This window comes from Amia ocellicauda, chromosome 3 (assembly GCF_036373705.1).
Source record: "Amia ocellicauda isolate fAmiCal2 chromosome 3, fAmiCal2.hap1, whole genome shotgun sequence".
NCBI classification, from domain to species: domain Eukaryota; kingdom Metazoa; phylum Chordata; class Actinopteri; order Amiiformes; family Amiidae; genus Amia; species Amia ocellicauda.
The window spans coordinates 37,440,212-37,455,145 of NC_089852.1; the positions used below are offsets into that span (position 1 = coordinate 37,440,212).

General features: G+C 40.3%; 1 protein-coding gene across 2 annotated transcripts in view; it reads right to left on the reverse strand.

The window, feature by feature from the left end:
• The window catches only part of pdgfd (platelet derived growth factor d), a 41,614-nt gene extending 26,984 nt beyond the window's left edge, over nt 1-14,630 (reverse strand). For both annotated transcript variants that reach the window (XM_066699289.1, XM_066699288.1), the window contains exon 1: nt 13,764-14,630. In XM_066699289.1, coding sequence (XP_066555386.1) covers nt 13,764-13,872 — 109 coding nt within the window. In that variant the 5' untranslated portion in view covers nt 13,873-14,630. The remainder of the gene's footprint in view (nt 1-13,763) is intronic.
• Between the last annotated feature and the right edge of the window lie 304 nt (nt 14,631-14,934).

Genomic DNA, 14,934 nt, shown 5'->3' on the forward strand with positions numbered 1-14,934 from the left:
CGTTTGCTCATCGGGGCTTTTGTTTTGTTGTGCCACACATTGCATGTGATGTGCTCTGCATGGGTAACTTGGGGGGCTTTCTCTCACTCTGTGCATCAAATCTGTGCATATTCCTCCAAATCCCTCTACTCTTTAGGAGCTGCATTGGGTTTGAGCTCACATTAATAGCCTGCAAATCCAAATAAGTGCCTCTGCCAAATAATAACACCTCTGTCTATTTCCTCTTTCCGCTTGTGTTTGTATATACTGCGTCTAAAGGAAGATGTTCCAATGGTGCGCAGGTCTCAAAGTGTGGCAGCCTCCTCAAATCTTTTTTCTGGGAAGCTAGACCTCTTTGCAAGGCAGCGTGAACAGCTGTGTATTTTTTTAGTGTAAAACAGTGGTCATAAATTACATTCAAAGGTCCAATCTGTCAGCCTCAGGCTATTTATTGGCTTTCAGGAGGCTGATATTTCATTGCTGCGGGAGTGTGATTTGCTCAGTGTACCTTGACATGGTACCACCCAAGCATACAGAAAAGACTCATTTGGAGATGCTGGACTTGTCTAGTCAATTTTATTTCTTCTTTATGTATTCTATATTCACCAACTGGATCTGAACAGGAGCTGTTGCCAAGGATACAATTAAATGCTGAAGGATTGTGGCTGACTAATGACTTCTTCTTATTACCCTCAGGTGGCTCTGAGGCCGCAGTTTGTGTGGGTTCTTTGCCTTGTGAAAAGGCTGGAAACCCACATTTACCTTGTATATCACATGCACCTGATGGGAAAAGCCATGTAGGAGGTATGGAGACCTCGAGTCAATCTAGTTTAAAATGGTAATTCCATAGATCTAAGAGCAATAATAGCAGATAATGGTTGTGGTAAAAACTTGCATGAGCACTGAAGTCATTGCATACTTGATGTCTACTATAAAGTTTGATTGCTCGGTCATGAATGAACGAGACTGTAGGACACAGTCAACCTACCCAAATAAGTCCAGGGACGCCCAGAATCAAAATGTGCTTTAATCATAAATAACTTCTTGCCTCTGCACGCTGCCTGTCTTCCCAGCAACACGTGACGTTCCAGTCCTCAGCAGTTCGAGTCAAGAGCTCATTAAGACTAAATGAGTTCAGCTTTAGCACAACAACAAATGGTGACGTATGACTGACAGTGAAAGAGCGGGAATAACATAAAACATAGACCGTGCTTGTTTACAAACTAGATCTACACTGCAAAAACAGTCAATTAACTAAGCTTGCAGCACCGCGAAACTGTCGCCTGCATGAGTTGCATGCAAACAGTATAAACTCATAATTAAACACATTAAAAAAACATGATTACATGTCATGCCAAAAGACAGAATGAGCAGTCACAGAGAACTTCATAAATTTCCTAGAGGAATTGGTCTTTAACTGAGAAGCTGAGGCGGTGTCTTTCCCCAGTGAACCGTGTATCATTAAATGGACCTTGTTTTAATGGCATTCAGACGGGAGAAATTACGACAGCGGGGGAAAATATCCATTATGTCTCACTTGGGAAATGTACAGCAAGCATGTGAGCCTCAATAAAATATCAAACAGATGGTTCTGCTGCTCTTTACTTCCTATGCGTGTCAAGTTATGAAATGTCTGCCACCATTTTATACTACTGAATTTTGAATATTAGATTTTTATGGTGGTATTTATTTGGCCCTAGAGGTCCCATAAGTCTTTTTGCAAAAGATCTAAAGATTCTTTACACAAGTTTCATGGCTTGGTTTATCACAAAGACTCTGAAAGTTGTACTGTTGTCAGGAAGTATCTGAGATGCATGAGCAAAGGATCGAATGGGTCACACACCAGCAGCACTGTGTGTCCTCTCCCTGCAGTCTTGCCATTTACAAATTCAGAAGCAGAGGCCACCGTTAAAGGTTTCTCCCTTGGATAGTTTTAAACATAGGCGACTGCTCAACCAGAAGAAACTAAATTGTTTCTGTGACAAAACCGGAGGCAGTTATATAAATAACAGAGAGAATATATTTTCCCGTACGGATTTCATTTTACACCCTGCTGCTCGGTACAAGAGACCCAAAACAAAAGCTGCTCAGACATAAACTGAAGATTTGGTGAACACAACTTTGGTGTTGAGAACGTAAATAGAAAGTACACCCCCTTCTGGGCTGCTAACTGCAGAGAAACCCCAGCAGCTGATTTTCTAAAGTGAACTGTGGATTTATCGTAGCACTGTATACACAGGCATATTTTGTTGATTAAACAAAATGGAGATGACTATGTGATCCAGTGGTTACAGACCTGTTAAAGGCTTGTTCAATTCTCTGCTCTACTATTACTGACTCCACTGTTGCCCAATATAACCACAACATTTCACACATGTTGTAAAGAAGCCAAGCTGAAAGGTAAATAGCAGAAAAAGAGATAATTCTGCCAGTGAAGGGTGAAAGGGAAGGAAGGAGGTCTCTAAGCAACTATGAAGCATACTATAGTGTAAAGGTATAACATTTAATCAGTAATACATGCCGTGAAAAGGCTGAACCGAGGAAGATGCAGATAAATGTGTAGAATATGTAGTTTTTACTGCCTCTATTAAGAATTACATTGCACATATCCATCAATGAATTTGCAGTGTTGAATGAACAGTGATGCATGAGCAGATGCCATGCAAGATAGCATTCACTTGTTAAGAATTTCTTGCATGACTCTACAGACACGCATCTTGTGTGTGATCACTTACTTTGCAAGCGGTGCCTCAGTTATACTCCTCACTTAAAACGTTCAACGCACCTATTGTGAACTGGAACTACACCGAGTAATTGGTGGCTGAAGTACCCAAGGGTTACGTCTTGCCATGTACGACTTCTGAGGGATTTGATAGAAATATCTGGGCATTTACGACAATGTGCTCAGAGTAAACTGCCACGTAGGCTCTTTGTTAGTGACACTGTGTTCCTGCAGCTGCTTTTTCTGGACCCCTATAGTATGTGCAGATGCTTAATTTAATTGTACAGACTCATTCTAACACTGAAATTAGATTAAACACTCTGTTAATCACAATTTGGAAAGAGGGGTGGGGGGCAGCTTGACAACAGCATGGTAACTGAGAAATACCCTGAAAGTGACAAAACAACATGTTTACTGACTGGCAAGAAGATATATGAGCAAACAAATGTTACACATCATATTATTTCAATGTTGTTTGTTATCTCATTGGCACACCAAATTGGTTAAATGTGTGTATTATTGAATGAAAACCACATTTTAGGACTGGCAGATATGAAATGCTCCTTCTCTTTCAAAACACTGCACAGCAACCTAGTAATGCAGTTTATAACATCTATAGGTGGATGAGTTGCTACAATAACGCTGTTAAAGGGGTCATCTGTCACACAGCTAGGAGATCAGCCTAAATTGGACAAAACGTACTTCAGTTTAGTGATGTGGAAGCTCTGCAGATGCATTTACTTCAGGTTATATAAAAAGGGTCAGCAACCAAATAGAACCACACTCGGGCAACTGTGAGATCATTTCAAAGAGCACTCCCTGTCATTTTTACTATAAAATTTTGTACATCACGTTTATTTATGTATTTTTAAATTTCTTTTTGCCAGGGAAAAAAATATGTGGTACCCAAAATCACATACTAGAACCAAGAGAGTTGCTTTTAAGAAGACACCTTTTATGTGTCCCTTTAAGGAACAACAACAAAACAAGTGTATCAATGTACTAAAGAATTGAAGCAGCTCTGCATATCTTCTTGTTCATTATTTTCATATTTATTTTGTAACTTGTTTTATGTTCAGTCTGGGCTATTATTATTTGTATACGCTTTGTAGTATTCAGAGACCAAAAAGATGTATTACGGAACTCCAGAAAATGCATTTCAAATGAAGAAGAATACAACTCATAAAGAAACCCTTAAGCCCCGCATAATGAAAGCTCTGTGGATTCAGTTATGCAGCAATATGAGTTTGTGGCGAGCTTGTGTTCTTGTCAGCAACTGTGACGTCTTCATAAAATGGTAGCTTTAACTGAAAAGCAGCGGATTTAAATAAAAAGATTTGGAAGCCATATACTGATTGAACTCCCAGCCTTAGATTCAATCCCTGCGCTTTCTGAGAATAAGAGCCGCTGTGATGCCGCATGAAAAGGCTTTCATTTGTCACACACTTTCAAAATATTTAGAAATAAATATTTTACGCAAAAGAGTGGCAGTTTGTCTTCTGCCAGTGATCATTTAAATTTACTGCCAAAAAATACAAAATCCGTTTAATCTTGTCTTTACTTGCATATTGTTGCTTTACTGTGACAAGGTGTTATTATGAAACAGCAAGGAATTATGTACATCAGGTTAAAGTCTTAAAACAGTTTTGATGTGAGTTTTAAGGTTGGCTTTCCTACCAGGAAAAAAGTGTTTATTACTCTATTTTTTTTTTTTTTTTTGGCTGTCTAATCTTAAAGCTGTCAAACATGAACACACTGAGTATTCAGAATAAGCACACAAGGCATATAAGTAGATGGATCAGCATTTTTTTTTTCTATTCCTGATATGGAAAAAAAATTGAAGAGGGAGTACCATCAAACTGGCAAAGAGACTTCAAAAGAAAAAACAAATGCGTACAATGATGCGTACTGTGGCTGTATAGCAAAAAAGTGTAAGACTGAAGGCTTCTAAAATGTTTAATTAATTATAGTAATACAAGTAAACTGGTCAATTTTATCATCATCATCATCATCAGCATTGGATTCAGAAGCTTGAGTCCTGCCATTTTGTTTCTTCAAAGCCCTGAAATCTTTCAATCTCAGATCTTCCCTCTTTGTAATTCCTCAATCTTTGTTATCTCCCATTCCCATTCCTCAAAGATACTTCCCTCCTTTCTGATACCGAGGAGAGGTGTAATCTGTAGACTGCTCCAGATTGCTTGCATGTGTGGGAAAAAAGGCCCTGCCAACTCTCAGTGGGGTGTGCGTTTTGGCACGCTCTGACACACTGCCGCGCAGCAGGCCCTGACGCTGAGACCCACGGCCGACGCAGATCATCATAAACAAAAGCTTGTACCAATTAGGTTCTGTGTGGTCATCTCGGCTGGGGGGGATTTCCCGGGGAAACGTCCTTCTCCGATGGCTTGTCCAACGGGACATGCAGAGATTCCATGAAATCCGCAAATAAGCAACGTTTTCGTGAGCCGACTGAACTCGCCCCGGCGGACGGTGCCAACACAAGCCCTAGACGCTATCGGATGACTTCAGCGGACTGTATTTACAGCAACAGTGACAGTAGCCACTATCGCTGCTGCCTGAAGGTCAAACAATAAAAAGGAGGTCAAGATGGCATGACAATAATTCAAAGAATGCCATGTATGATGAGGAATGTGCTTAAAGTCACACACAAATTCTCAGTAGGCTAACAGACGAGTTGTTCACCTCTGTCAAGTTACTTTAGTCTTCCTGTTTTCAAACTTCCTTTCCTTGAATGGCTGAAGTATCCATTTCATAGTGCCATGCCTACAGTGCATGAAATGTAGCAGAAGCTAGGAGTGATACCTGAGAAAAGAGACCTTTTTAAAGCATTTTATAAGCATTTTTCTATGAGGATGTATGTTTGGTGAATTGCAAAAATGTTGCATTTAAAACTCTGTAGCAGGGTGTGAGAGTGGCATAATGTTTGGACTCTGATGCATTGTTGATAACACAATGTGCAATTTGTATTTTGAAATATGTGTCCTATTCTGAAAGCTATTTAATCCAGGAAGTTACATGATAGCAGTTCAGTGCAAAACTAAAAACTTACAGAACACAGAACAGGCAGCATAATTCCATGTGCAATAAAACCTGACAGCAGTTTGGTATACACTCACCTAAAGGATTATTAGGAAAACCTGTTCAATTTCTCATTAATGCAATTATCTAACCAACCAATCACATGGCAGTTGCTTCAATGCATTTAGGGGTGTGGTCCTGGTCAAGACAATCTCCTGAACTCCAAACTGAATGTCTGAATGGGAAAGAAAGGTGATTTAAGCAATTTTGAGCGTGGCATGGTTGTTGGTGCCAGACGGGCCGGTCTGAGAATTTCACAATCTGCTCAGTTACTGGGATTTTCACGCACAACCATTTCTAGGGTTTACAAAGAATGGTGTGAAAAGGGAAAAACATCCAGTATGCGGCAGTCCTGTGGGCGAAAATGCCTTGTTGATGCTAGAAGTCAGAGGAGAATGGGCCGACTGATTCAAGCTGATAGAAGAGCAACTTTGACTGAAATAACCACTCGTTACAACCGAGGTATGCAGCAAAGCATTTGTGAAGCCACAACACGTACAACCTTGAGGCGGATGGGCTACAACAGCAGAAGACCCCACCGGGTACCACTCATCTCCACTACAAATAGGAAAAAGAGGCTACAATTTACACAAGCTCACCAAAATTGGACAGTTGAAGACTGGAAAAATGTTGCCTGGTCTGATGAGTATCGATTTCTGTTGAGACATTCAGATGGTAGAGTCAGAATTTGGCGTAAACAGAATGAGAACATGGATCCATCATGCCTTGTTACCACTGTGCAGGTTGGTGGTGGTGGTATAATGGTGTGGGGGATGTTTTCTTGGCACACTTTAGGCCCCTTAGTGCCAATTGGGCATCATTTAAATGCCACGGCCTACCTGAGAATTGTTTCTGACCATGTCCATCCCTTTATGACCACCATGTACCCATCCTCTGATGGCTACTTCCAGCAGGATAATGCACCATGTCACAAAGGTCGAATAATTTCAAATTGGTTTCTTGAACATGACAATGAGTTCACTGTACTAAACTGGCCCCCACAGTCACCAGATCTCAACCCAATAGAGCATCTTTGGGATGTGGTGGAACGGGAGCTTCGTGCCCTGGATGTGCATCCCACAAATCTCCATCAACTGCAAGATGCTATCCTATCAATATGGGCCAACATTTCTAAAGAATGCTTTCAGCACCTTGTTGAATCAATGCCACGTAGAATTAAGGCAGTTCTGAAGGCGAAAGGGGGTCAAACACAGTATTAGTATGGTGTTCCTAATAATCCTTTAGGTGAGTGTACATAGATACCTATAATACATATATATAAAAGTAGCCTATATCTCCATGGGTGTTTTTTAGCCATAACTCTCCACCTCTTTGGACAGATTTGTTAATCAGGTATTATACAGTTCTTTAATAAAACTGTATTTGATCTTGCACATATAGTTACATTTGCACACCATGGTAGAGAGCAGTGAAGTCAGTTTATTAAAATAAAATTATCTTTCTTTAGTCCTCTTCATATCAATGCAACTGGCCAAATCCTAGGTTAAAAATAATGAGAATGTGTTTTGTCAGACTTCTAATAATAACATTTTATTTCTTTTGGTTATGAAGTTAAAAATATATTTCCAAGCACAAGAGTATGGCACTGTTTCAACACCAAAGGTTACTCAGTTGGGAAGTAGCCAAAACAGAACCGACCTATGGCTGCACTTGCATTGTGTTATTTGCCAAGATGTTGTGCCGATATTAAATACCATGCATGTGGCGACACAATGAATGTTTACACAGGCCTCACTAGAGCCATTCAGGGAGTGGCTGCCAACAGTAACTGCCTATAAATACAATATAAAAGTAAGAGTATTAAATATGCTTTGGAAGAAAGTGGTGTGTGTGACCGTAATTGTTATACCGCAGTTAAATAAACAAACACAATATTTTTAGCAGCATTTAAGTAACGGCTTGCATGCTTGTATACTTACAGACATGAGCGCTGTGGTTTCCATACTCAATTTCTTGCTTACGGTATTTTAAAGTGATAATATTAAATGGAGGTGTATGGAATGCAAGCTCGTTTTAGGACAATGACAAGGACATTTTTTACCGAATGGCCAATTGTTTTAATTTCTGTGCCCCTCAGTATCTCATCTCCTAACCACCGTCCTGTTCTGACCTTAAATGTTCTTCTATTGTCTTAGTTGTAAAAAGGACTCTCAGTGTTTTTGACTGGCTGAGCATCAACTGTTTTTACTGTAGCAGTAAGACTGATACAATCTGAACAACTTTTCTTTTCCCATACACGTAAACTGCTTATTAAGGGCTATGGCACTCTGTAATGTATGTTTGCTTACTTTTATTCCAGGAATGTTAATCTAAGCCGCCCTTTCAAGTTTTTCACACCTATCAATAGACCTGTGAAAGTCTTAATAAGTGGTAAAGGATTGCATGGCTTATTTCTATGCAAAGGAAATATCAGACATCAGTTTTGTCAGTAAATCAATATCAACACAGCACTTAATTCAAAACCAGTTACAAGGCAGCCATCCCTCCTGGGTCTTGATTATTTTGTTGTATACCTAAAACAAAACTTTAGGCATGGTCTCTGAAATAATCAAACCCCAGATCTCTCTTTACTGCACACCTCAATTCAAGTAGTTGATTGAACCTATATACTGGAGCATATGAAACTTGGCATCAATGACTGTCAGTGACTTTGCAATTTTTCTTTCAGATAATAGAGAGAGGATTCGTGGTGGTAGATGAAAACAATTCGTCCAACAGATCAGATTTAGAGGCCAAACTCTGATACAAGTATTCCATCAATTAAAGTGCCTGAAATGTTCCCAGCATGAAAAAATAGCCTTATCACTCATGGCCAAAGTACAACCCATTTCGATTTATCTTAGTTTATTCACCAACAAATAAGACAGATCCAACAACAATATGCATTTTTTTATACATACATTTGAAATGCAATAAACATTGGAGTGGCTGGCCAGGCTGTAACTGTCAACTAGGCCCTACTAAGTCAACTTTTAAGCAGTGACTGTTGACAGTCTTTTTTTAACTGTAGATAAGATAAGCTCAGTGTGCCTATTATTTTTTACACGCTACCAGGAAGGAAGTGCAATACTATAGACTACTTATTGAGGGTAATACGTCTGCTTCAGAGATTGCATAGATTGCTTAGAGTTTAACTCCAAAAACTACAAGGGTGCATTCGTTCATAAGGAGAATTAAAATACAACAAATGATTAACCTCAGCCTTCGCTGTGAACTCCCCCAGTATTGTACAAGCAAGGTCAAACAAACAAAAGCCATCTTTAATGTAAAACAACGAGACCTTGAATTTGCAAGACCTGTAAACGATGTCATGTTTAATATTCTATCAATATTAAAACATACAAGACACATTTCGACACTGCCGTGCTCTTGCAAGCCTATCTAGGTCATTAGCTGAAATAGTATTATATTCCACAGCTGGGTAGACTTGGAAAATTGCCAAGTCATTTCTTCCCAATGTAGTATCCGTCAATAAAAATGGAAAGTCTTTCTAATAATCTGTGTAGTAGACTAAATAGTAAAACCCCGTAAATTATCACTAAATTTAGTTATAGAAGGCGTAATTTTATTGAAACTTAGACCAATTGCACATTATAGACACCATTTTCAAAGCTTACATTCAGTACAAGTAAAAAGCAAAAGCATATTAGATGCCACCATCAAGAATTCGCTAACAATTTTTGATTGGTGGGTGGATTGATCTTTTGATGTGGGAATAATCACCAATACCACCAATATTGTTCTTTCCTTAGTTTGAAAGTGTCACAATCCAGAAAATGCTCAAACATAATAGTTTTTAAACCAGTAATCTAATTGTACTGCATGTAATTCCAACAATTCCTGTGTGGTGCTGCGATATTACAAATATGGACTATGAATCCCTCAAAAGGGAAACAAAACCCACATTTGAATACATGTGAAGACACTTGTACTGAAACCAAATACAGTTTCAATGACTACAACTGAACCTAATGAGTGAATTCAAAATGGAAGTCTTTCATCTGGAAATTCTCAACCATCATTAACATTGAATGTGAGCAAAGTGTTCACTTACACTTCCAGCAAATGCACAGCATTTATACCTAGAATGTTTTGTAGTGTGCTTCTAGGTTGTTGGTTTTTCAAATGCAATAACATGCCTTTCCTAACTGGGTCACGAAATGACTGTATAGCATATCGAAAAAATATTTCAAAAAATATTTAAAAAAAAATATATATATATATATAAAATATACATGGCAGTTGCTTCAATGCATTTAGGGGTGTGGTCCTGGTCAAGACAATCTCCTGAACTCCAAACTGAATGTCTGAATGGGAAAGAAAGGTGATTTAAGCAATTTTGAGCGTGGCATGGTTGTTGGTGCCAGACGGGCCGGTCTGAGTATTTCACAATCTGCTCAGTTACTGGGATTTTCACGCACAACCATTTCTAGGGTTTACAAAGAATGGTGTGAAAAGGGAAAAACATCCAGTATGCGGCAGTCCTGTGGGCGAAAATGCCTTGTTGATGCTAGAGGTCAGAGGAGAATGGGCCGACTGATTCAAGCTGATAGAAGAGCAACTTTGACTGAAATAACCACTCGTTACAACCGAGGTATGCAGCAAAGCATTTGTGAAGCCACAACACGTACAACCTTGAGGCGGATGGGCTACAACAGCAGAAGACCCCACTGGGTACCACTCATCTCCACTACAAATAGGAAAAAGAGGCTACAATTTGCACAAGCTCACCAAAATTGGACAGTTGAAGACTGGAAAAATGTTGCCTGGTCTGATGAGTCTCGATTTCTGTTGAGACATTCAGATGGTAGAGTCAGAATTTGGCGTAAACAGAATGAGAACATGGATCCATCATGCCTTGTTACCACTGTGCAGGCTGGTGGTGGTGGTGTAATGGTGTGGGGGATGTTTTCTTGGCACACTTTAGGCCCCTTAGTGCCAATTGGGCATCGTTTAAATGCCACGGCCTACCTGAGAATTGTTTCTGACCATGTCCATCCCTTTATGACCACCATGTACCCATCCTCTGATGGCTACTTCCAGCAGGATAATGCACCATGTCACAAAGGTCGAATCATTTCAAATTGGTTTCTTGAACATGACAATGAGTTCACTGTACTAAACTGGCCCCCACAGTCACCAGATCTCAACCCAATAGAGCATCTTTGGGATGTGGTGGAACGGGAGCTTCGTGCCCTGGATGTGCATCCCACAAATCTCCATCAACTGCAAGATGCTATCCTATCAATATGGGCCAACATTTCTAAAGAATGCTTTCAGCACCTTGTTGAATCAATGCCACGTAGAATTAAGGCAGTTCTGAAGGCGAAAGGGGGTCAAACACAGTATTAGTATGGTGTTCCTAATAATCCTTTAGGTGAGTGTATATATATCACTTCGTTTTGTATTGCAGAGCAGATGGAATAGAAACAAAATGGTTTTCCTGGAACGCATTAGAGGCATATTGTAGTTTATGATTTGCTGTTTTCTTTTCATCAGCTAGTTGGAACAATTTACTATTGATTCTATACAGAGATACTTTTGGAATATTCCTAAGATGTGACTAAAATAACTTCATATTTTGTCCTCCCTCATTGAAGTTTACATCACAGTTCCATCTCCTTTTATTGTACTGAATCTTTTTGGTGTGGAATGATTTGAATTATTCAGCCTAACAGTTTTGTCATGTTGATATTTGTTGAAAGGATCACGCTGGTCAAAACCAATGCAAAGTCATTAGCATAAGTCAGACACGTGAAAAAAATAAATTCAGAACAATGCATTTCTGAGTGTTTAACTGCCAGACACAGCCAGCATTATTCTAAACAAGCCACCCTGACAGAATTTTCAATTTTTCATGTTCAAGGATCTCAGATCATAAGGGGATATTCAGATATGATTTCAGCTTCCTTCATTATATGTCGTGACCTCCGATATATAAAACTCTTTAAATGAAAGGAGCAAATAACGTGATATCACTTCAGCTGATGAATACTTGCACTATAATTGAGCTCAATCGAGCAGTTACAAATCTCTGCTTTTTCCACCTGGGTTAGTTAACATCGACGCTGGCTTTAATAACAGATTCCGTGCGCTAATGGAATCCTGTGGAGGAATTGGCACCCGGCACTTCCTCCCCCTTCCTGGGCAAGGCCAAAAATGTAATTGATACAATAATATTTATGTATTTTTTTGTTACATCAGGGCCTTACATTATAGTAGGAGAGGCAGGGAGATCATGATTATTTGCTGACACAGGCAATAGCATCTGTATCAGCTATAGTCAAAGCCCCGACATGCACTCATACACAAAAACTGTAATGTCAAATTCCAGATTATAATCTAGGAGTTACATTTTTCAGATGCATTCCCTGGCTAGAGACATTTGATTCAGTTCGGCCATTTAGCAAACAGAATAACTGATATGCTATTATTACTCGGCTCTCTTTCTGACAGAACAGTGTTTATCAATGTGAAATAATGTCGCTTTCTTCAATTTCAGTCTTGGCTCTGTCTTTAACCCTCAGTGGGGAGCTACCACTAATAAACAATAACCTTTTCCATCTTCTTTACTTAAACAGCTAATATAACTTCAGAGGAAAGTATCTCCTAGCAGGACATGTTTTTAGTGAATCATGAGGGCTGAAGTCATTTCCAGTTATGGTTGGTAAGCATGGAAACCATTAATGTAAGCTTTTAATATGCTGAAGATGCTTACTGCCTGGTAATAATTGATCCTTGGCTGAAGATCATACAAACATTTGTGCTTTCTGTGGGAAACGCCATTCAAAAGTTGACTGTATTAACAGTAACAGTTTAGTAACAGTCAATCACTTCTGAATAAGGATTGGAGATAAGCACATTATGAATGAAGAATAAAATATTGCAATGTGTCTTTCATATGTCAAAATGACTTCTATATAAGTTTACATCTTTGTAAGATACAGTATCTGTGATGGAAGGGTATCTTGCCAGAGTTTGTGCATCTTGTTACACACATGGTCAAGTCTGGTGCAATGTTACATAGTTGTCACAGTCAATAGCCCTCGCTGTCACAACAAAACCAATGGCATGTACTCAGGTGGAAACCCATTTGAGTAGAGAAATGGCAGACTCCCAGGCAGTGCATGTAAGGACCAGCTGAGATAGGACGCCAGACTGGTAACATGTGGCTGAATGTGAGTCCAGGCACACTTTTGAGCTGGTTCTACCTCTTACACTGCTGGTGCTATTATGGAGTTGTGCATCTGAGAGCCAGTGGACACTTCATTGTGTTGAGGAGAGGAGTTTAGAAAGGATTTGGCATGCACTTGTGGCTAATACATTTACATGCTTAAAGGGGCAAGAGCAACCTGTTCATTTGACAGATAAATAGTTGCAATGTATGTAACATGTATATAGTTCCATGATCACTAGAGTTTGTGGCATACTAAACGTGTTTTTTTTTTTTTTAAGCATGCATTCCTCCTGTTCAATGTTAAACATCACATGGTATCTGTGGAGAAATCCCCGAAGCGGCCAACGCATCGTCACTAAAGCTGTTCAATTCGCCTGGCAAACATGATATGTCCACTATACTATGACAGGTCATCGTACCCCCGTTTTCATCGCCGTCCAAATAGACAGCAACAGAAATCTTACACACAGTCTATGTTGTATTAAACGGATGCCCGACCTTTCTGAACATCTACAACCCCTTCCAAATGAGCATTGCATTGTTTTTCAAAGACCAAATAAATACTCCATGTAATGCACTGAATTTAAATATGTCCAAAGGTTGTTGTTTTATACACTTTTCCTTTCCAACACTTCTTAGACATGGCTGCTATTCCAACAGGAGTCGCCATAAAGCAGCAAAAAGAAAGAGAGGGAGAAAGGGAGAGAAGAGGCACACACCGGTGCTTCGGGGTGTTAAGCATGCATACGCACACACAACACAACTCACCATCACGCCTGATATTTGCAGATCGCAGTGATTTGATAGCTCCAGCCTGGGCTCCGGCGCCGCGGGGCCCGCAGTGCGCCAGGATGGCCAGCAGCACGGACAGGCGCATCGGGGAGCCGGTGTGTGCGCCCTGGAGACCGCTGGCTTCAATGGCAGACCCAGACGGGTCGGCTGGCGCAGAGGGAGGACTGAGAGAGCCGGCCTGGGCTGAGGCTGGGCTGGCGGCTGCGAAGCGCTGTGACGCTCTTCACAAGTTAGAAGTGCATGATGGCTCCTCGGCGGACCCGGCGGTGAGATGGGCTGGGAGCCTAAAACGGCAGCGCCTGGAGCCGCGCAGCAGCAGGTTGATGTCTTCAGTGCAGCGCAGGCAGAGAAGAGCAGGCGTGTTCTAATCTCACAGTGAAAAGGGTGGTTGCTTATTTGTCTTTCTTTCTTTTTTGCTCTTTTTTGGTTTCCAACAAGACAGCTCACATGTTTCAAGACACTGACACAGCAAACTAGTTAGACCGACACTAATTAAAAAAAAAAAAAAAAAAAAAAACCTGTTGAAGAGGGACAGCACGTTGTTTGAGCCGCATCCACGGATCCCAGTCCGCAGTGGAGAGAGAGGCGCTGTCCGTGTGCAGACAGTGTGCTGTCCAGCAGGCAAGGATCTGGAAAGGGTTGTGTGAGTTCCCTCCCTGAAACAGACGAGGAAATACACGCCGGTAGAAGGAAAAAAAAAAAGAATACGGGCTGAGGAAACTTCACTTGCAAAGCAAACAGGAGGAACAGACTGTTGCAGTGGTTTTGCGTTTGCAGGAAAAGATTTGCACGTAGCGGGACTGGTTTCTGGTGCAGACGAATGCATCACAGTGGAGGGTTTAAGTTGTTGCTTCCAAGCACTTTAAAGTTGTCAAAGAAACCTAGATTGACTCGGTAAAACTGTGGCTTCTGCTTATGTCGTGCCGTAAAGCTTTCATATGCAGTCCCTTTTTATGTGCATTTGCCAAAGCATTTTGTTTTCCTGAGCTGAATTAAAATATTTGTATTTTATCTCAGTTTAAGGATTGGGAGGTGGTACTGAAGTTTAATTCTCTCCAGTAAAATGTCAAAAGGCCTACCAGATATTGAAAAATAGAGATGTTTTTATTTTGTTATAGAGCTGTTTACATCTTCATTAATGTGCATT